Source organism: Choloepus didactylus, chromosome 5 (assembly GCF_015220235.1).
Source record: "Choloepus didactylus isolate mChoDid1 chromosome 5, mChoDid1.pri, whole genome shotgun sequence".
NCBI classification, from domain to species: domain Eukaryota; kingdom Metazoa; phylum Chordata; class Mammalia; order Pilosa; family Megalonychidae; genus Choloepus; species Choloepus didactylus.
The window spans coordinates 127,214,527-127,237,117 of record NC_051311.1 but is presented as its reverse complement, the minus strand read 5'-3'; the positions used below and the strand labels follow the sequence as shown (position 1 = coordinate 127,237,117).

General features: G+C 33.3%; 1 protein-coding gene across 5 annotated transcripts in view; it reads left to right on the top strand.

Moving 5' to 3' along the window:
- The window catches only part of SNX13 (sorting nexin 13), a 166,408-nt gene that overhangs the window by 96,074 nt on the left and 47,743 nt on the right, over nt 1-22,591 (top strand). For all 5 annotated transcript variants that reach the window (XR_005217024.1, XR_005217025.1, XM_037836844.1 and 2 more), the window contains exons 9-15: nt 6,041-6,124; nt 9,445-9,583; nt 9,953-10,041; nt 12,348-12,447; nt 13,573-13,766; nt 18,202-18,306; nt 18,887-19,019. Coding sequence is in view for 3 of the 5 variants with exons in the window: in XM_037836844.1 (XP_037692772.1) it covers nt 6,041-6,124; nt 9,445-9,583; nt 9,953-10,041; nt 12,348-12,447; nt 13,573-13,766; nt 18,202-18,306; nt 18,887-19,019 (844 nt within the window). In the remaining 2 variants the exon portion in view is untranslated. The remainder of the gene's footprint in view (nt 1-6,040; nt 6,125-9,444; nt 9,584-9,952; nt 10,042-12,347; nt 12,448-13,572; nt 13,767-18,201; nt 18,307-18,886; nt 19,020-22,591) is intronic.

Sequence of the window (22,591 nt, the reverse complement as noted above, 5' to 3'; positions counted from 1 at the left end):
CTAGCATTCCATTAGTGGGATTAATCACATGTAGAATGTTGTAATGCTGTCACCTTCCCACTGTCCATTACTAGAAATTTCTCTTCACCCCACACGGCAACCCTGCACTCATTTCTTAACTCCCCATTACCCCTTCTTCCCCCACTTCTTGTAACCCATACTGTACTTTTCATCTCTGTGGTCATATTCTCTGATAATTTATTTGTGTTTACTGTGGGTCTTAAATTTAACCCCTTAAATCCATAACAATCTTGTTTTCCTTTGATACCAACTTAACTTCAATAGGACACATAGCTATGTTCCTATACTCCTCCATTCCCCTACCTTTATATAGTTCTTGTCAAAAATTACATATTTTACATTGAGTTCAAAACCACTGATTTGTCATTAGAGTTTATGTATTTTATATCTTGTAGTAAGTAAATGGTGGAGTTACAAATCAGACATTATTGACTTCTATTTGTATTCCATTGTGGTCAGAGAATGTGCTTTGAATATATTCAATTTTTTTTTTTTTTTTTTTTTTTTTTAATTTATTGAGGCTTGTTTTATGTCCCAGCATACAGTCCATTCTGGAGAAAGATCCGTGATCACTAGAGAAAAATGTGTGTCCTGGTGATTTGGGATGTAATGTTCTATATCTGTCTGTTAAAATTCTCTCTCTCTCTCTCTCCTTTCTTTGTTTCTCTGTTGATAGGGCTCCCTTTAGTATCTGAAGTAGGGCAGGTCTTTTATTAGCAAACTCTCTCAGCATTTGTTTGTCTATGAAAAATTTAAGCTCTCCCTCAGATTTGAAGTAGAGTTTTTCTGGATAAAGTATTCTTGGTTGGAAATTTTTCTCTTTCAGAATTTTAAATATGTCATGCCACTGCCTTCTTGTCTCCATGGTGGCCGCTGAGTAGTCACAACTTAGTCTTATGTTGTTTCCTTTGTATGTGGTGAATTGCTTTTCTCTTGCTGCTTTCAGAACTTGCTCCTTCTCTTCAGTAGTTGAGAGTCTGATCAGAGTATGTCTCAGAGTGGGTTTATTTGGATATATTCTATTTGGAGTTCACTGGGCATTTATGCTTTGTGTATTTATATTGTGTAGAAGGTTGAGGAAGTTTTCCCCGACAATTTCTTTGAATTCTCTTTCTAGACCTTTACCCTTCTCTTCCCCTTCTGGGACACCAGTGAGTCTTATATTTGGACGTTTTATTTTATCTATCATATCCCTGAGATCCGTTTCGATTTTTTCAATTTTTTTCTCCATTCTTTCTTTTATTCTTTCATTTTCTGTTCTGTGGACCTCTAGGACACTGAGTCATTCTTCAGCTTCCTCTAATCTTGTATTGTGAATATCCAGAGTCTTTTTAATTTGGCCAACAGTTTCTTTTTTTTCCATAAGATCTTCTATTTTTTTATTTACTCTTGCAGTGTCTTTTTTATGCTCTTCTAGGGTCTTCTGTATGTCCTTTGTATCCTGTGCCATGTTCTTCTTCATGTCCTTTATATCCTGTGCCATGCTTTTGTTCTTTGACTGTATTTCTTTGATTAATTGCGTCAAGTACTGTGTCTCTTCTGATCTTTTGATTTGGGTGTTTGGGTTTGGGTTCTCCATGTCGTCTGGTTTTATCATATGCTTTAAGATTTTCTGTTGTTTTTGGCCTCTTGGCATTTGCTTTACTTGATAGGGTTCTTTCAAGTTCTAAAAAAAAGATTCCAATTTAATTTTTCAGAAACACAGTTTGGTGGTGTACACTTTCTCTAACTAACCAGCAGATGGTGTTTGCAAGTCACCTATTCTCCTCAAGTCAGTTCTCCTCAACTTTGTCTTTGTGGTGTGTGGGGAAGTGATTCTTGTGGGGTTCAGTTGGTGCACTCAGTTTGGGTGTGTTGTTGGTGCTGTCCGCCCTGAATGTGGGGTGTGTCTGGGTGGTTAGGGAGGCAGGGCAGCTTTAATAATGAAACCTTCCAGGTGTTCCTGGAGATCAAGGCTGTTGCAAGAGTCTAAGCCTTCATTTCAGTCTTGCCACAGATTTTCTCTGCCGCTGACCCACAAGTCCCCAGCATTGACGTAGGGTCCCTGGGATTTCTGAGCGGGCCCCGCTTCTCAGCCGTGTTCTTCCAGGACCTCTGCTGAGGGAACGCTGTGCTATGTCAACAGTGTGTGCCACCCCTCAAGGGAAGCCTCGGGCTGCCGGGCTGTGCAGGGATGCTCCCATCCTGATGCAAAGATGGCTGAATGGGGCTTCTTGACTCCTCACCCCCTTTTCACACAGCTCCGCCTTCCCAGCTCTGGGACAACTAGCTGTGGGTGCACCAAAGGCCACTGTCCATGGCTGATATTGTGGCATGTGCTCGGTGCTGTGGGATACACTCCCCATCACACTGGGTTTCCTGGCGCGGCTCTGGGCTGTGGGTCCAGCCCCAGGCAGGAGTGTTCCCAGCCTGTCGGGGAGCCAGCTGCAAGGGGCGCCATTTTTTTTCTCTGTTTGGCACTCCCCTTTGCCCCGCTGGCCCTGAGGCAATCAGCAGCGGGCTATCCTCCATTCTAGACACCGAGAGGTTGGCACAGCCTGCTCCTGCCCTGCTTCACTGTGCAGTTCTCACTGTCGTAATTGCAGCCACTCCTGGGTTTTTTTTTTAAAAGAACTAGTCTGTCTCCAAACGCCAACCCCTGGTTTCCCCACACCGCAGTGCGGCTGCAGGACTTTCATCCAGCTTACTCACTCATTTCAGAATGCAGACTCCCAGTTTCACGAAGTGCACAGTTCCTGTGGTTTTAGCAGGCCTTGTCCAGCTGGTGCATCACTGGAACTGGTGTTCTGGGTCACTTTCTGGTTTTTATCTAGTATTTTTCACAGAGGTATTTTTTTGCCCTGTCTCACCTAGCCGCCATCTTAGGTTCTCCACCTTTATATACTTTAACTCTTCTTCTGCCTGGCTTTTAACTATTCAAGTTCTTTAGTACTGAGTCTTTTAAACATTCTTCATTTTCTCCTTAGGCAAGCCCATCCATTTCTATGGTTTTAAATACTATCCAAATGCTAATGACTTCCAAATTTGTGTCTTTAGTCCAGCCTTCCCTTCTGAGCCCCAGGCTACTCTGACCAGCTGCATACTTGAAATCACCACTTGAGTGACTTACAGGCCTTTCAAATTTAACAAGTCCAAAATGGAAGTCTTACCCCATATCCTGCCTACCATCCCAGCAAATGGCATCACCATCTGGCAATTTTTTAATACTGGTAACCTGGAAGTCATTGTTCCCAGCTCTTCCTCATGTTCCACATCCAATCTGTCACTGAATCTTGTTAATTCTGTATTTAAAATATTGCCTTTAATCCATACACTTTTTCCTTCTCCAGAGTCCTATTCCTTATCCAGGCCAACATCATCTTTCATAATCTCTTATTTCTTTTGCACCCCTTTAACCTAATCTCCATTTTCAGCTGGAATGATTTTTTTTTTTAATTTAGATCATGTCAATATTTTGCATAAGCCCATTTAATAGCTTACCATTGACAGCATGTAAAAATCCAGAGTCCATCCAGGGACTTACATGGTCCTGCGTGATGAACCTTTGCTACCTCTGTCCTGTCTACCATGTACTCACTATAGTCACTATACTCCATTCACATTGGCTTTCTTCCCCCGCAGATGCCATTCTCTTCCCCATCATAGGGCTATACTTTTCCCCCTAATTCTTTTGGCTTAGTTATAGTTATCCCTCATATCTCACTTAATACTCACAGGTGCTTCTTCTGACCACCCAGTCTAAAGCCTTTATAGTTCCTTACCACTATAGGTAGTACCCAGGAGTTTTCTTTCACAGCATTTACCACATTTTAAAATAATTTGGTTGTTGTGTTGCTTAGTGCCTCTTTTCCTCATTGAACTGTGAGTCCCATGAGGACAGGGATGATATCTGTGTTTATCGACGTTGTATACTTAGTGGTTAACACAGTACCTGGCACATAGCAGATACTTAATAAATGGTTGATCAGAGAATCAGAATTCTAATGCAAGAGGAAACATGTTTGCCCTTCTTGATGGCTCTGGTGCCCTTGCTAATGAAATTTTTTGTGGATTATGCTGTTTCCCAAAAGAATGAATGAAGGTCTACCTTTTTACATGAGGTTGTTCTAGATTGCTCTTTTAAACCAATAGTTCATTTCTTTTTGACTGAAACTAATTGAGTGAGGATAATTGTAAAGCACTATATTCAGCAAATCAGTTTTTTTTTCTTATAACTTGTTAGAAGCTCCTTATCAGATTTGTTTTGTTATCAGTGATCATATGGATCCAGGTTGTCCCAAAAGACAGTTTTGGGTTCTTGCTTCTTTACTATTTTTATACAAATCAGAATATTTGACTGAGTTAAATGCTACTTAATTGCCTCTACTTTCTTTCCATAATTACCTTTTATTAATTTAAAGATTCATGACCTCAGTGACTTCGTATCTTTTAGGCCCCCATATTTGACTGCTGGTGCTGTCTTCTAGGAATTGGGGAATCTCAAGTAGGAATTACATGGAAATGACTAATTAGGTCAGGATATTTGGAGCTCTCACTAGGACCTGTATAGGAAATGTTGAGTCACATGATTAGCCCTTAGTAACCAAACCTCTTTTACGAGGCAGATTAGGAAATCTAAGTAGTTTTCTAAGACAGATTGACTACTTGTATTAACTAAGAGACACTAAGTTACTTTAAATTCTTCCCCATTTTTTTTTCTCATTTTGAAAAGAAACTTTGGAAAAACATTTTCTTTGTGAATTTTATCCTTACAAAGTACATTTTTTCATTGAGCATGCGGGGCCAGAGACATACTTTTGAAAGAAAGAAGTATACAAGTAAATATAATTTTTAAGAAGTTAGATAATAAAGCTTCTAACCTTGAATGATCAGGCAATTTCTTTTATAGTTTGGGAATGTAAAATATCTTCAGAAGACATTTGAGAAGTTTACTGGAGCCTCCAGTAGTGTATTTTGGAAATATTTATGAGGAAATAGTTATGAGCCTCTCCAGTATTCATAAGAAGTGATGTTTCATGAATTAGATAAGACACATATCAAGGAATGAAGAATAATACCAGGTGAAAATATTGTATGCTAGAATCAGCACTAAATTCTTAGTTTCTTTATTTCTGTTCATTTAGCATTTATTGAACACCTGCAATGTTTGAGACAGTAATCTTGCAAAGGAGGGTAAATATTTTCAAGTTAGATAAATCAATAGATTAATTCATCAATCTCCATATGTAGAAACGATTGCTAAATAGTTGTAGTCTATTAGAGAAGTATAAGATATGCAATCACAGAGAATTTTAAGTGATAATGCCATAAATACAGGATATGAGATTAAGAATAAATGTTCATCTGTATTGATTATTTAATAGGAGAGGTGATTCTGTAGTCAGTCATTGAAAGAAGGGCAGAATTTTAATAGGTAGGAGCAGAAATGTCTGCAAAAGCTATGAAGGTATGTTTTAGGAAATGTTGAGTATATTGTATTAACATATTTATTATTTTACTTTTTTATTTACCATTAAGCCAGTTTTCCAACACAGAAGTATAGAGAATAATACAATAGACATTTATGTACCAGCCACCCGGATTTAATAAATGTTAGTATCTTAACTGTAGTTGCTCTTTTTGTCCCTTGGAATAGCCACTATCCTGAAATTGGTGTGTGTTCTTTTTTGTTCTTCTCTATTTTTATGTTTTTGTTGATGTATCAGATGTATCAATCTGTAAACATCTGTAGTTCTGCATATTTTTTTGCTTTTTAAAAATTGGCATAAATACTAACAAGCTTTTTTTCATTCATCTCTGTCATTATGGAGATGTATCCAAATTGATATAGGAAGCTTCACCTCTCTTATTTTAACTGCTGTCTAGTAGCTCATCTTTTTATAAGATTATGTTGGTTATCAAGTTTGACTTTCATATGTATCATGTGCCTTTCTTAAGCAACAGCAGTTTGTTAGCAAATTTACATTATGCTTTGAATTTGAGAAGATATTAGATTAAAAATTTCGTAAACTTTTTCTAGGAAATCCTTGCACGAGGAATTCTTCTTCCATTAATAAATCAACTCAGTGATCCTGATTATATTAATCAATATTTCATATGGATGGTAAGTACTCTTTAAAATTACAGCTCTGTTTTCAGTTTTTTAAATGAAAAAATACAGTTTGAAGATCAGAGTAATTAAGCAATAATTTATTAAAGAAATTAAGAAAATGTTCCTAAAGATAGTCCTTATATTTTCAGTATTTCTATTTGCTAACATTTTGAATGTACTAGCCAAATTTATTTAAGAAGTTTCTTTAAAAAGTTACAATTCCTTACAATTACATTGCTGCTACCACTTATTTACAAAAAGGATATTTCACTTTCTGTGTCTGTAGATGATTGGTGTTTGTAAAAGCTACTGTTTGGTTTTAAATACAACTTGTGACTAAACTACTTAAATAGGACATACTTCCTAATTTATACTGTATAACGGGGAAATTCATAGGAAAGGGCACTAGACTGAGAATCAGAAGCCTGTGTTATGTAGTTGTTTATTATCTCTATAAGCAGATGACTCAATTCATGGTTTTCTCATCCATCAGACATACCAAAGGCTTAGTGGTTACTAAGTTTGCCATCTCTAATTATTTTTTTCTTTTTGAGTATGTAGGATTTCCTCAATAAACTCACAGTTAAAAAAAAAAAAGTTGTAAATGGGCTACCTGCTGGGAATACTTGGGTATACACTTCTAGATCTTTGATTATTTTCTTGAATCTGGATTTTCATCTCCACAGTTGTCTTCTTTTAACTCAGCCTGTTCTTCCTAAAAAGGAATTTTTTTCCCCACAGCTGTCATCAAATGTGCTATTGTTTTGTTTTTGTTGTTATGGTTACTATAACAACATTTTTCTCTTCCACCAGACTGCAGGTTACTTGTAGGCAGATACTGTCTTATACATTTTTATATTCCTAGAGCCTTTCATGGAGGTCATGGAACTTCATTCTTCTTTTCCCTTTTCAGCTTGTTTAGAGTCCTGCTAAGTTCTACCAAAAGCTTAAAAAATATGCATATGCTTTGTTTAGGAATCCTACTCCTAAGAATGTCTTCTAAAGTGGTAATGAGCAGGTTTGTAATAATCTGTATTTAAGGCCATTCATAGCAACATTGCTTGTAACAGTAAAAAATTGAAAGCAACTTAAGTGTCCTATATAGAGGATTAGTTTAAGCCATTTTGAGACAGATAAAATACTATCATTAAAAATGATGTAGTGTATCATTTTAAATATCAAAAGATGTTCCTGATATGTTTTTTATGTGAAAAAGATAAAATGGTATGTATGTGGATATATAATTTCATTCTTTATAAAAAAAGGTATAAACAATTATATACATTTATGAATGACTATAATTCTGATAGGATATATACTGAAATGTTATGGAGTTGTAGGATTATGGCAGTTTTTTACTTTTTGCTTGTTTTTGTTCTTTACTTTGAGTGTGGAGTGTGTTAACAAGAATAATTTTAAGTAGGAAAATACAGGTAAAATTTAAAGACATTAAGTAATAAAGTAAGGATAAATGATATTAAAAAATTTTTTTAGCAACACAAAGATATGGATATAGTATATTACCCTTAAATAATCAGGATGCAAAACTGTATGTTCTTCCCTATGGTGCACAGAAAGGAAGCACATTCACCAGAATGTTGACTATGGCTAGCTCTTACTCATGGGATTAGGAATTACTTTCATTCCTATTTATAGTTTCCTATATTTTTCAGTTTCCCTTTGCTGAACATATATTGATGGCATAATCAGTTATATGGTGAAAACATTTTGAGTAACTTAAAAATCTCTAATAATAATTCAACTTATCATATTTTTTATCTGTTTTCCCCATAATTGAGCTACTAATACTGTTGTATGGTACTTGGGTTGTTTATTATTTAATGTGCAAGAACTTGACCACCATTGTACTTTGCAGTAAAAAAAATCCTGTTGAAAATATAGGAATTTATCAGTAAAGGAACTTTAGCCTACTTTGTTATCTTGTTTATACTGTTTTGACATTTCCACAGAAAACCTTTTATGTGTAGATATTATAAAGATTAGCATGATTCCACTTCTTATTTTTTTGACTTAGTTAAATTGTCATATTAATGAGATTTAACTGTATAGTTCATTTTTTATTAACACTGTTTCCTACTGTTTTTACAGCAAAACTTTTTAAAAGGGTTTTCCATTTTCTCTTTCCTCATTCTTTTTTGAACCCATCTAATGAAGGATGAGCATATATTTAATGGTCAAATCTTAGCCCCCACTCCACCCGTTTTTTTCTTTGACCTTTTGGAAACATTTGACACAGCTCATCACTTTCCTTGTTAAAACACTTCTATACTTGGCTTGGTAGGACACAGCACTTTCCTGATTTTGTTTCTACCTTTTCAGTGTTCCTCAGTGTTTTTCCCCATTTGAAGTATCCTAGGTCTCTGTCCTTGGGTTTCTTCTCCTTTCAGTCTACACTCATTCTCTTGATGATCCTATCCAGTCTTATGGTTTAAATGCCATTTATATACCAATGACTTTGAAATGTATATTTCTGCCTAGCCCTCCTCCCTGAACCTAGACCTTTATATCCATCACCTCCATTTGAATATTTATTGGGATCTTAAATTTAACATGGCCAAAATCAAGCATCTGATTTTCTCCCTTGCTTCATACCACTCTCCCTTCCCCTAAGCAAACCCTACTCTTCTGCATGTTTTCCCCATCTTGCTTACTGGTAACTCTATTCTTCCAGTTGTTCAGGCCAAAAATCTTGGTGTATTTATTATACCACCTCGTATTTGTCAGCAGATTCTTTTGTCTCTCTCTTTACAAAATATTCAAAATTCAATTAGTTCTTACCATACCCCCACTAATTCCACACCCTATGAGGCACCATATCATCTTTCACCTGCGTTTTTAATTGTTCTTGCTTTTGCTCTTGACTCAGCCTTCTTTCTATTTTTATATAGCAGCCAGAGTATGCTGTTGAATTTTAAGTCGAAGAATGCCACTATTCTGTTTAAAACACTGCAGTAACTCCCTCATTTACTCAGAGTACAAGACAAAACTCTTACTTTAACCAACAAGTTTTACCCTCTGACTTCTTTTACTCCTGTACTCCTCTTTGGTTCACCTCCAGCCGTCATGGTTTCCTTTCTATCATCAAACATCCTTAACATGCTCCTGTACTCTCTAGCATGCTATATATTTTAAGTAATTTTATTTATAGTTTGTGACCCAAAAGAATATAAATGCCTGATTACAGGGATTTTTGTTGGTTTTGTTGTAGGGACTAGACATAGTGAATGGCACCTGGCATGTAATACTACTCAAGATTCTGTTTCCCCATAGTAAATGAGCTCCCCACACCCTTTATTTAACTTTGTTTTCAGATCCGTGATTCTAATTGCAACTATGAGGCCTTTATGAACATTATTAAATTGAGTGACAATATTGGAGAGCTAGAAGCAGTCAGAGATAAGGCAGCAGAAGAATTACAATATCTTAGATCTCTAGATACAGCTGGTGATGGTAAGTTATTTATGCATAAGAATGTTTTACTTCTATAATGTTTCCATATATATCTTCAAATGAGACTTTGTAATTGACCTAAAAATCATTTTATGCTATTGTTTTCACTTTAAGTAAATCCAAATGCTAACAATAAAAGATTATTATTCTCTGAATGTGAGACTATGTTTATAGTAATAATTCCTAAAATAAAGATAATTGGCATAGCTTTACTGTAAGTAATTTAACTGTATAATTTCATATTTTTTTGAATAAAATAATTACTCAGTTCATTGGTTATTGTGTTAAATTATGGTAAGTGCATTTTTAAAGTGTTTCACAAATAACGTTTAACACTTTATAACTCATAAACAATTTGTTTGTTTTTAGATATCAACACTATTAAAAATCAAATAAATAGTTTATTATTTGTAAAGAAAGTATGCGACTCAAGAATACAGAGGTTGCAGTCAGGCAAAGTAAGTAAAGTATCCTTGGATTTATGTTTAGTTATAAATTCTTTGTATTAATTGAAATGCCTAGTAAATGATAAAAGGTAGGAAAGTAACCAATATGATATTCTACAAAAGGCCTATCAGAAAGTTTTCTTTTATCCAACATAGCATGATAAGTATTAAACCAACCAAACACTGCCTGAAAAATGCTAAAATAATTAAAGTTTTATTTTATTCTTTGATTTATTCATTCAATAACCCAATCATTCAACATCTATTGAAGTTTGAGAGTTGGACACCAATTTAGGTGGACCGAATAGACAAAATCTCTCTTCATAGAGCTTCCATTTTAGTTTCAGAAAATAAATCATTAAGCAAGTTGATACATGTCAAGTACTACTAGGAAAAAAAAAAGAAGCAAGATAAGGGGATAGAGAATGTCTAAGAGTATATTAGATAGGTTCTGAGATGTTTGGTAGCATTCAAGCATAAAGTTCTGAGTAACTTGAAGGAGTTTAGTCCTGCACCCTTCTTAGAAGATCTTTTGCAGATACAAAGGCTCTGAGATAGGAACATGTTTGATGAGTTAGATGAATAGTATTGAGGTCAGTGGCTGGTATGGAATGAATGAGTAGGATTGTTGGTATGAATAAGATTAGAAGGAACCTGGGGGGTTAGATCATGTAATTAATCTGTAGTTTACTAGATTAATTATAACTTATTGAAACAGATAACTTGTGGCTTACATTTATCTCATATGTGTCGTTCTGGGTTTCAGTCAACTGTTTTAATTACCCATGCAAATTCAGAATAGAAGAGTGAGTGGTTTCACTTGTGCTTGGTTTTTTTAATGGTTACTTTGTATGGATCTTAGAATTAGTGATCATTCAGCATCATTATATCAAGTCTGTTTATCCAGACACTTTCTTGATCTTGAGCCATTTTAAAATTTAGATGTCTTGTTTGGAAGCCTATTGTTTCCATTTTGAATATCAGATTTTACCTTTCTTACCTAGCTTAGGCCATGTAATGTTTTCCTTTGGAAGAAAACCTCAGACCTTCCACAGAAATTCGGTTTTATAAAATGCTACTTACCTTGAAATTTTAGATGATCCCTTCTCCTTTCATTTTATAAATAAAGTTATAGGGAATACTCTTCCTCATCCCATATCTGTGAACCTGCTACTGGACCAGAGAAAGAAGTGATAAATTTTGAAGAAGGAAGGCTTCGATGGCAGAAATCATGTGCTGGCACTAGAAGTGCTGTATGCCAGACATTTTAAGACTGTTATTGGTTATTATCCATTGTTTTAAGAAGGAAAATACTAATTACAGAGGGAGATTTATATTTTTCCCTGCTTTTTAATGTAATATTTATGCCTAATTCAGTATCTGCCCCTAAATAAGGCAGCTTATCTAATTTAAGAAAACCTGCCTTTCTCTCTTTTTCTAAATAGAGTGTTGTGAGATATGAATTTGGAATATAGAGAAGCAAGTGAAAATAGTTCACAGAAACATCATGGGTTATAGTGGAAGGGGCAGCAGGCATTGAAAATACAGCCTCCTTCTTACCAGCTTTGTGATCACAAGCAGCCTTTCTGATCTTCAGTTCCCTCATTTGTTAAATGGGATTGATAATACTTATCTAACAGGAATGCTGTGGAGATTAAATGAAGTGTGTAGTGTGTGTAATTCTCCTAGCGCATTGCCTGTCACATAGATGCCTGGTAAATTTTGGATACATTTTTTTCATTTGTTAAATACCTTGTTCTTTGGCTTTGAAAAATAGATATAATTTGATGTTTACATAGTCTGAAAAACAACACATTTTCTATAAAAATCATAGAGTTTTTACTCTGTTAGGAGCAAAATTGCTCTTTGGAAATATTCTCTGTTTTCTGAGTAGATGGACTTCAGTCTATACTTGAAAATGTTGGGATTTGTTTATTCTTGGACATATCAAGCATTCCAAACATCCCCTTCTACCTTTAATTGTCAAAAATGGTTATTTTCATTTGGAAAATATAAAGGTAGAGAATACTTGAAAATATGATGATTTGGATTCATTTTATATTGGAAGAAATAAATGTTTATCATACCTTTAACATATTTTTCCTGTGTAATTCTTAGATAACTCTAGGAAATTCTACTTTGAATTTAAACTCACTGAGCAATAATATTTTTGGGGGACACCGTGTGATAAGGAAGGAAAAATACTTTATTTTTATTCCATTTTAATTTAATGGGGATTTTTTTTTAATATTTAAAGATCATTAACTTAGATAAGTGAATAGATAAAATAATTTACCTATATTCACTTTTATCTACAGGAAATAAATACTGTGAAACTGGCAGCCAACTTTGGGAAACTTTGCACAGTCCCCCTGGACAGCATTCTTGTAGACAATGTTGCACTACAATTTTTTATGGGTAGGTAAATCCATTTTATGAAAATAATATAGCCCTTAAAATTTTAAATAATTTTGAATATTACATTTTAAATATGTAATATTAATATTTAGTATGCCATATGTGTACCACTCCAGTCCCCTTTTACTCTCTTAAATGTTTGTTTTTCTTTGGAAACCCTGGAGGTAGGAATTTATTTTGTTTTTCAGGAAATAAATACTTATAGTAACTCTAATGTACGTTTGCTAAATTGCTTTTAAAAGAGGCTGTAGGAGATTCTATTGTGAATTTAAGTTCATTGAGAAAGAGTATCAGGAACGTTCAATGTACACAACCTATTTTTATCATGTTTGTGTATGAGTGGGAGAGGGGCTTTTAAAAATACCATGTTCACATATGTAAATATTTATTACACATTATTTCATTAATATTCCTTTAAAATTGCTTTTATCTGGAGGGCATTTTCTTCAGACTCTTTGGTTCTTCATTTTCATGATTAAAAATGTAGATGCATGGCACACCAAAGAGCCCAATCCAAATTTATTTTTAACGTTTCTGGAAATATGTATATTATGGTTAATAATCTTTGTTGGGAAAAGAAAGCAGAGTATAGCCTTGTATAGCGAGTTTATTCCCTGGAGATTTTTTTTCCCACTGTCTTGATAATATCCTTTGAGGTGTAAAAGTTTTTAATGTTGATGAAGTTCAATTTATCTATTTTTTTCTTTTGTTACTCATGCTTTTGGTATCATATCTAAGGATCAGTTGCCAAATCCAAGGTAATGAAGGTTTGCGCCTAGATTTTCTTCTAGGAGTTATATAGTTTTAGGTTTTGTATTTAGGTCTTTAACCCATTCTGAGTTAAATTTTTTTAAATCTAGAGATTTTATGGTGAAAAGTGGGAATTGTTTTTTTTTTAATGTGCTTCCATTTGTGTTTCCTGTATACTTGGTCTTTTTAATGTAACCAATTTTTGATATAGCTGTCTTTTCACTCAGGCATTTGCTAAGCATTTTTTTTAATGTAGAGTTTTAAATACTTGAAACTTTGATCCTTTCTACCTACTTGTCATACCCAAAATGTATGTCTTTAATATCCAAAATGTATGACTTTTAATATCTGTGTTGTTATGGATTTTATTGGTAGATTACATGCAGCAAACTGGAGGTCAAGCACATCTCTTCTTCTGGATGACAGTGGAAGGATACCGGGTTACAGCCCAGCAGCAGCTAGAGGTTTTATTAAGTCGTCAGAAAGATGGAAAACATCAAACCAACCAAACCAAAGGTCTTTTAAGAGCAGCTGCTCTTGGTATTTATGAACAGTATTTATCAGAAAAGGTGAGAATACATTTAATTATTGTTTTCTTCTCTTCTTTGGCACTGTTAATAATGTTATTGTAATACTTGCAGATATCCAATAGTTAAGTTAGGTACAACTATGTCACAAATATTCTCTCATTTAATCCAGATAACAATCTTACTATGTATTATTTTACCCATATTATACAGATGAAGAAATTGAGAAACTGATATTTAGATAATTGAATTAACATGGCCAAAGTCATGCAGATACTAAGTGACAATATCAAGATTCAAAGTCACACACACTTTAGTTTCAAAGACACAGATAGGTTGAAAGTAAAAGGATGATAAAGATTTACCATGTAAACAGTAACCAAAACAGAGCTGGTTATCTTTAATCAAATTAGATTAAAGTAAACTTTAAGACAAAAATTGTTACTTGAGACAAAAAGAGGAACAATTTATAATGGTATAAAGATTCAATTCAACAAGATGATAGAACAATAATAGATATATAATCAAAGTCCCAAAATACATGAATCAAAAACTGGCAGAATTGAAGGACTAAATAGACAGTTCGACAATAATGGTTGTAAACTTCAATACTGTACACTCAGTTAATGATAGAAGAATTAGATGGAGTATCACCCAGGATATAGAAGACTTAAAGAACATTGAACCATTGAGTCTTAATACATTTATAGGACATTTCTCCCTAACAACAGCAGAATATGCATTCTTTATAATCCACGTGGTATGTTGTCCAGGATAGACCATATGCTAATCTCAATTTAAACATATTGAAATAATCAAAGTATGTTTTCTAACCATAATTGAATGAAGTTAGAAATCAACAATGTAAGGATATTTGGGAAATCTACAAATATTTAAACATTAAACAACACATTTCTGAATAACCTATGGGTCAAAAAGGAAATCACAAGGAAAATTAGTATTTTGAACTGAATGAAAATGAAAACAACATATAAAGATTTATTGGTTGTGACTAAAGCAGTCCTTAGAGTGAAATTTATAATTTTAAATGCCTAATTATAAAAGAAGAAAAATCTCAAATCAATAATCTACATTTTTCCCTTAAGAATTTAGAGAAAGAAAAGCAAAATAAGCTCAAAGGAAACAGAAGGTATAAAGGCGAGAATGGAAATTAATAAAATAGAAAACAGAAAAACTGCGGTTAAACTCAGTAAAACCAAAAGCTGGTTCTTTGTAAAGATCAACAAAATTGACAAACCTTTGGCTAGGCTGGCCTAGGAAAAAAGAAACAAAACATCACCAAAATCATGAATGAAAGAGGGGACATCTTCCCACTGACCCTACAGAAAAAAAAGGTTTATAAACCAAATATTAAAAACAAATTAGACAATATAGATGAAATGTACAAGTTCTTAGAAAAACACAACACAAATTACTGAACTGAATCAAGAAAATTCTTAATAGGAAATATTGAATACACATATAACAAGTAAAGAAAGAAATTGAATTGGTGTATTATAAATCATCCCATGAAGATAAGCCCAGGCCTAGATGGTTTCATTGGTGAATTCTGTCACACATTTCAAGAAGTAATACCAGTATTTCACAAACTCCTTCAGGGACTAGAGGAGGAAGAAATGCTTTCCAGCCATTTTTTGAGGCTAGTATTATTCTGACACCAAAGTCAAACTAAAACAGCACTAAAAAAGACTATAAACCAATATCGTTTAAGATTATAGACACAGAAATCCTCAAAATCAAGATTATTCTCACTCCAATACCTTTTCATTTTAATTTATATTTACTAGTGCAGAAATTTTATTTGACTTTTAAGCATGAATTTGACTTGTAAAATGCTCGTTAGTGCATTTTTAAATTTTATTTTTTTGTCATTTACTTTATTCTTAAAAAATCAAAAGAGAGGTTAAGTGACTCCCCAAAGGTCACACAGCAACGGTGGAGCCAGCAATGGGGTCATCTGATTACCCTCCTCTGTGTCAAGGGCCACGTTTTAATAGAGAAAGAAACAAATAGGACCATGGCAGTTTTGCCCCAATTTTTAAATAATAATTTACACCTTTATATACACCATCCATCTTAAGGACAGCAAACTTAGATAGAACTTTCTCAGTTTCTTTACTAAAATCTGTAGTTTGTTTGAAATCTACCTTCACTTCCACAGGTTCAAGTTATCTCTGTGCTTTTAAAACCATTTTCCCTGAGGAAGAAAGCTTTAAGTTTTGTTGATATCTGTTGGACTTCTTAATGTTTAGAAATGAGGATTTTAGACATAGATAGCTTATATGATGAACTTACAGATGCAGAGAACCTAGTTGATAAACAACTGATCTACCGAAGAAGCCCATAGACACAAAGCTGTTAGTCATTCATTTTGTTGAGAGCCAGAAACAAATTCTTCAAAGTCTAAAAACCTGTTTTTGCTACTAGGTAAAATCCCAAGTATTCCATGCTCAATTGATTTTTTTGTTGAAAGGATACTTAGCTTGATATCATCACCTTGGAGTGATACCAAAAGTGTGATGTGGGCTTGATAAGACCAGAGCTGCCAGTCACAGTGAATTTCATGTTTGATGGTATTCAGTTGTACTACTTCATAAAAAAAGGGAAGGATGTTCTAAAGGCTGCAGGCAGTTGAGAGATGTTAATTATTAGGAAAGGAAACCAGAAAGGTAAAAATATTTTACTGTATGATGGAAGAGAAAGAAGCATGTCATTGCTATTTTTTTTAAATATGGTATTACCTGTTTAGTCCTATTCTATGTGCATTCTTTTTTTAAAAAGACATATTTATTTTATGAATATACAATAATATAGCCTACAAATTTTAAATATTCAGTATAGCGTTTTTTAAAAGTTAAAATTGATCGCTAAATCAGAGGACAAAGCATTATAAACATACTGTTATATTTTTGTCACACAAATATTTAATGAATTCTACTTTATTGCTAATTGCCACTGGTAACTAGTCTAATTGTTTTGTTTAACTAACAGCATTTATGTAATAGGAAAGAAAGAATATGGATTAATAAATAATTATGAAAAAACACCTATTTTCATATTTTTATATTAAAGTAGTGACCAATTATATAGTTATTACATGTTACATTTTGGGTGGGGGCAAGTCTGCTGTGGGTGTGTCCACATTGGCTCCCTAAAAATATTGGTCACTCTATACCAAAGATTATACCAATTCTTTGTACCTGAAATCTATAGTGAAAGTTCAATTAATGTAGAATGTTAGTAGTTTTTTCAAATTTGCCTTCTTTTTATTTCCTAAAAACTGATTTTAGTGAGCTTAGAGGACAAATGAAGGGCAAAACCAGCTAACATATTCCTCTCTGATCTGTGTCACACACTTAAAATTGTTTAGTTTTCCTGTTTCTATTTCAAGGGAACACACACACACACACACACACACACACACACACACAAAGAAGCACCCATCCCACCCATACCAAAGAAAAAACAACCATGGAACCTATTTGGGTTCAGTAACAGGAGTGTTGAATTGACAGGGGAACACTAGAAATTATAGAACCCTTTCTTACAGATTTAGATTGTGCTGTTTACTTCTTGTCTTGATTTATCCATTTCATTTCTTAGATTTTCTATCAGATAGAATAGAGAAATTATTTAAGTTATGAATTCTTTTGCTAGTTTCTCTAAAAGTTACCATCCCCTATCACACACTCATTTACCCTCCAGAGCCTTCAGAACTAAAAATTCAAAAGTTGACACATCAAAGATGACCATATTCCTATCTTTCAATAAAGTAATTTTTCACATTAAAAGGTAATATTTTGTATTTCTGTGTTGTATCTGTCACATTATGCATTTTGAAATGGAAATTCTTGGAACAAATTAACTTTTCAGATTTTTTTCCTCCTGTATCACACTGGAACTTTGCTCCAGCATTGGTTATAAGACCAAATTTAGGATAAGGATAGTCTGTTTTAATGGCCATTTAGAAGGAATGTTTCTGTAGTGTCAGATGATAAGTCACAAATGGCTTATTCTTTTGGAAGTGATTTTAATATACATCCAGTAGTACTGCATACTAAACCTTGTAATTAGCTCCCGATGACAGTATTCCCTAAGTGCCAGACATTATGCCATGCACCTTACATATGTCTCTTAATCCTTACAACTTAAAATAGCCTTACTGGTGTTATCTATATTTTACAGATACAGAAAATGAGTCCTCTTGCTCTACAAGAGTCAAGATTTAATTCCATGTTTATCTGATTTGCAGTCTACTGTGTAGTACACTAGAAACGAGGTTCTAGCTCTTATTTCAGACTTCTTACATATCAAGGCATCATTTACAAACCAAAGATTCCTATCCGCCAATTACATTCAATAATATGATTCCATTATTGCATTCTCCTGCAAGAGGATGAGCTTGTATTTGGAAACTCCAAAGATCGTTATTACTATTATTTTCCCTGTTTGCTAGGCATCTCCAAGAGTTACTGTTGATGACTATTTGGTAGCAAAATTAGCAGATACTTTGAATCATGAAGATCCAACCCCTGAAATCTTTGATGACATTCAAAGGAAGGTATTATATACAACATTTATCATTTTATCTTTTTTGGAAAAGTGTATATTTCTATCTGTATGTAATTAATTTTTTAAAAGGTTATTGAAACATTAAAACATTAAAAAGAGAAGCTCAGTAATGCCTCTCAATTACAGAGAAAGTAGACCTTTGTTTGATAGATGAAGACAATGCTTAGGTTGGTTTTTTTGTTTTTTTTAATCTGACCGAAGAGCCAGATATTGTAGTCTTAGAACTTCATCAATTGATGATATATAAATTACATGCCTCTCAAATTCATTATAATATGAAAAAGCCTGGAACTTTTACAAGAACTGGTTTCTTTGAGAACACTACTTCCTAGAACATTGTATATAATCTGTTCTGTGACTTGTGTTACAGTAAGAACCTTTTAAGTGTAGTTTAGTTATTGGAGGTTCCAGAAGAAACTCATTAGTTGTGACATCATCTTATTGCTGATATTTTGTACCTTTGGGCATTATGGCAGGACCTCCTTGTAGCTTTTGGGCATATCTTATTTAGTGAAAATCAGCACATTTACCTGTATTAATGATTGAATGTTTTTATTTATTTCAATAAGGTGTATGAATTGATGCTGCGGGATGAAAGATTTTACCCTTCCTTCAGACAAAATGCACTTTATGTGCGCATGTTAGCTGAGCTGGATATGTTAAAAGATCCTAGTTTCAGAGGATCAGATGATGGTGATGGAGGTAAGGGGACACACATTTTACATATGTAGGAATTTGTATATATATTCCTACATACATTCTGCTTACAAAAAAACAAGGCTTTGTAAACAACACACAAAATGTTCTTCAACTCAAATGTAAATTGTTAACATTTTAAAAGGTCTGTGAATGACACAGTTTAGTTACTATATCAAATTAAAGTGCTGAAAATTGAATAACAGACTAGAATGTAATTGTAGAAACCTTGAATTCTTAAAGATGAATGTGTTCTTGAGGTATGTCATCCAAATATTTTTATGTAGTTTTAGCTAGTATGTGATAATATTCATGATTAACAGTAGGTTTATTGAGAAGATTAAATGAGATAATAAGAAATGACTGAGAGTGTGCCATAAACCATAATGTATTACATTAAAAAAAAAACAAAACTATAGTTATTTCTATCTTTATATCCTTTTCCCAGTCTTCCACAGTATGGGATACTTTTAGAACTGGAAGAAGTCTTAAGAGTCATTTGTTTCAAATTTTGGTTTTTCCAAATGAGGATACTGAGACCTATCAGCCTGGTATAGCAGAAAAGCAGGTTTTAAGCTTCAGAATATTTGGAATTCACTCCCTGCTGCACCATTTATTACCTGTGTGTGAGGTTGCCCAAGCACTTAATTTCTTTAAGCTTCTTTTTTCTCAGGTATAAATTTGGAATAATATTCTCATCATCATATCTTACCTCAGAATCATTGTGAGATATAAATGGAATTATGTATATAAGAATGATTTATTAACTAAAGCACAAATATGAATTTTTATTATTAGGAAATAATTATTTAAGAATAATGGGACCTTGAAGACATCATGTTGAGTGTAATAAACCAGACTAAATGGACAAATATTATATGAACTCAGTGACATGAAATAATTAGAATAAGCAAACTCATAGAGCCAAAATCTAGAACAAATATTGCCATGGGACTGATTGACGATAGGGAATGGGAAGTTAAGGCTTGAAATATACCAGGTTCCTATTTTGAATGATGGAAATTATTTGGTAATGGATAGTGGTTATGATCACACAATATTATGAATGCAGTTGACAGCCTCAAAATGTATATCTCATTATGATTAAAAGGAGAAATATTTGAGTGTATATATGTTAACAGAACAAAAATTTTAAAAGCCATGATACTATACTACACAAACATTAAACCCTTGGTTAAACCATGTAATTTAATTAAGTATAACAATTATAAAACTGTACTATCATAAATTATAAAAAATAATCTACACCAATGCTAGGTATTGGTGGTGAGATGGTGTATGGTAATCCAGTGTATTATGCATGCTTGTTCTGTCAACCCACAACTTCTCTAATAAACAACAAAAAATTAATATTATATAAGGAAAAATGAAAAATTAATGTGTAGTTTCTTCACTGAATATTTGAAATATAATGGATAATTTGGTAGACTATTGAGGGAAATACATTTGAAGTTAAAGTTAAGTATAACTTTTGATTGGGCTTTCCTGTATGGAGGTAGTTTTCAGTAAAGAGAAATTATGGGTGTCTGGATGAGCCAATTTTAGAAGGGGTTGTGGATGGTAGTGACTTGGAAGTAATTCATTTGGAAAGATGAATGAATATTTTACATTTTCCTCAATAAAAAGGAAGGTTAAGTGTGAAAAAAAAAAAAAGAATAGTGGGAGAGGGAGCCCTGCCAGATTCTTAGGCCCAATGACCATTTTACTTGTTGATTCAATTCAGAAGTATTTGTTAAGCTATAATTAATTATCTAGGGTTTGATGAACTTTCTGATATATTCTATTAGACAGATGAGCCAGGCAAATAAAATAAAATGGGAAAAATTTGACTATTTAAAAGAGTGCTGTAATTATAACCATTTACTTATTGATAGGTTTTATGGACAGGACCACTTGGAGATGGAGATATAATAGATGTAAAAGATAGTGAGCACTGCTTTAAAAAATACATCTATGATGGAAGCTCCCCACCTTCCCTCTGCAACCATTACCCACCTCCACCTTTGTAGTCTACAGAAGATTGCATTTGAGTTTTAATAACTTTTGTTTTGATCGTTGATCTAATACCTTGGGTTTTATATTCTTTTTCTAGTAGGTTTATTTATTTGTAAAATTAGATTTTATTAACTGGATTTGATTGCATAATTAAGGAAGTTTTTTTAAAAGAGTGCTTCTGTGAGAGCTGTATAGTAAAATTCAGTGTGCCTCTTATTATATACTGTATATTTACTGTTTCTGTTAAAATTCTTTTTTAGAGCTGCTGTGCAATTTGGAGTAGCAATTCTGTATCACTTAACTGTACTAAAATGATTATTGTATGTATTGATTATATTAATTTTATCCATTTTAGAAATTTTCTAGTATTTGTGAAATGGACTTGATATATGACCCAGAATGGAAAAAGACAAATTGAATCAAAACCAACTAATTATATGAGCTTCTAGGTAGTGTATAATTTAAGATGGTGATAGAGTTATGATATATTCCATGGGAATAGTTTTTGATTCTATATTGTAAGAATTTTTCCAAAGTCTTTCAAATTGACTTTAGCTTCCCTTCATATCTTTCCAGCCAGTCTGTCTTCCTGTATGTGACTAATGGAAACAAATTATTTATAAGACATCTTCAGACTTTTTAAAACCTTCTAAAACATAAAGTAGATTAATTTTTTTTCTGGAACTGGTTTAGATCTTAAGGTAAATGGACTTCTCTTTAGATGTCAGTCATTTAGTGACGCTCGCATTGGAGTGATTGATTGTAGTTTGGAATTATGTACTTAAAATATTTTATTGTCTTTCTAGGTCATTGCTTTTTAACATTTTATGAACCAATTGATGAGCTCTTATATATTTCATAACTAAGAAATTGCCTCTCCCTTCTTTGAAACCATTTGAAAAAAGTGTGTAGAATTATAGGTATAATATGAAACCCTATTATTGTCTTTGTCAGTGTTTAGGTCTCTAGGCCATTGCTTCAGCTTTTTCAAATAGTAATGCTTATGACCCACTTCTCTTTATAAGATAATCTAATAAAAATAGGCCTTCCTCACATTTTTAAAATGTAATTTTAAAGAGATATATTCATACACCATACAGTCCATCCAAAGTATACAATTAATTAGTGGTTCACAGTATCGCCACATAGTTGTGCGTTCATTACCATGATCATTTTTAAAACATTTGCCTTACTCCAGAAAAGAAATAAAAAGAAACAAGAAAACCCCAAACATCCCATATTCCTTACACCCATACCCCCGTAATTGACCACTAGTATTGCACTCCACCCAATTGTAAGACTTACAATAGAGGTAGGTTAACTGAGTAGGACAGTGTAGTATTGTCAGAGATCGATATGAAGATCAGTGGAACAGAGCAACAACAAAAACATTCAGAAGTAGATCCATATGAACATGGGCAACCAACTTTTTTTTTTTTTCCTATATAGTTATTGAATCATTATCAAAGATCAGGGCTACTGGATTACAGTTCAGCAACTTCAGGTATTTCTGTCTGGCTATTCTAAAACACTAAATACTAAAAAGAAATTATAATGAGACA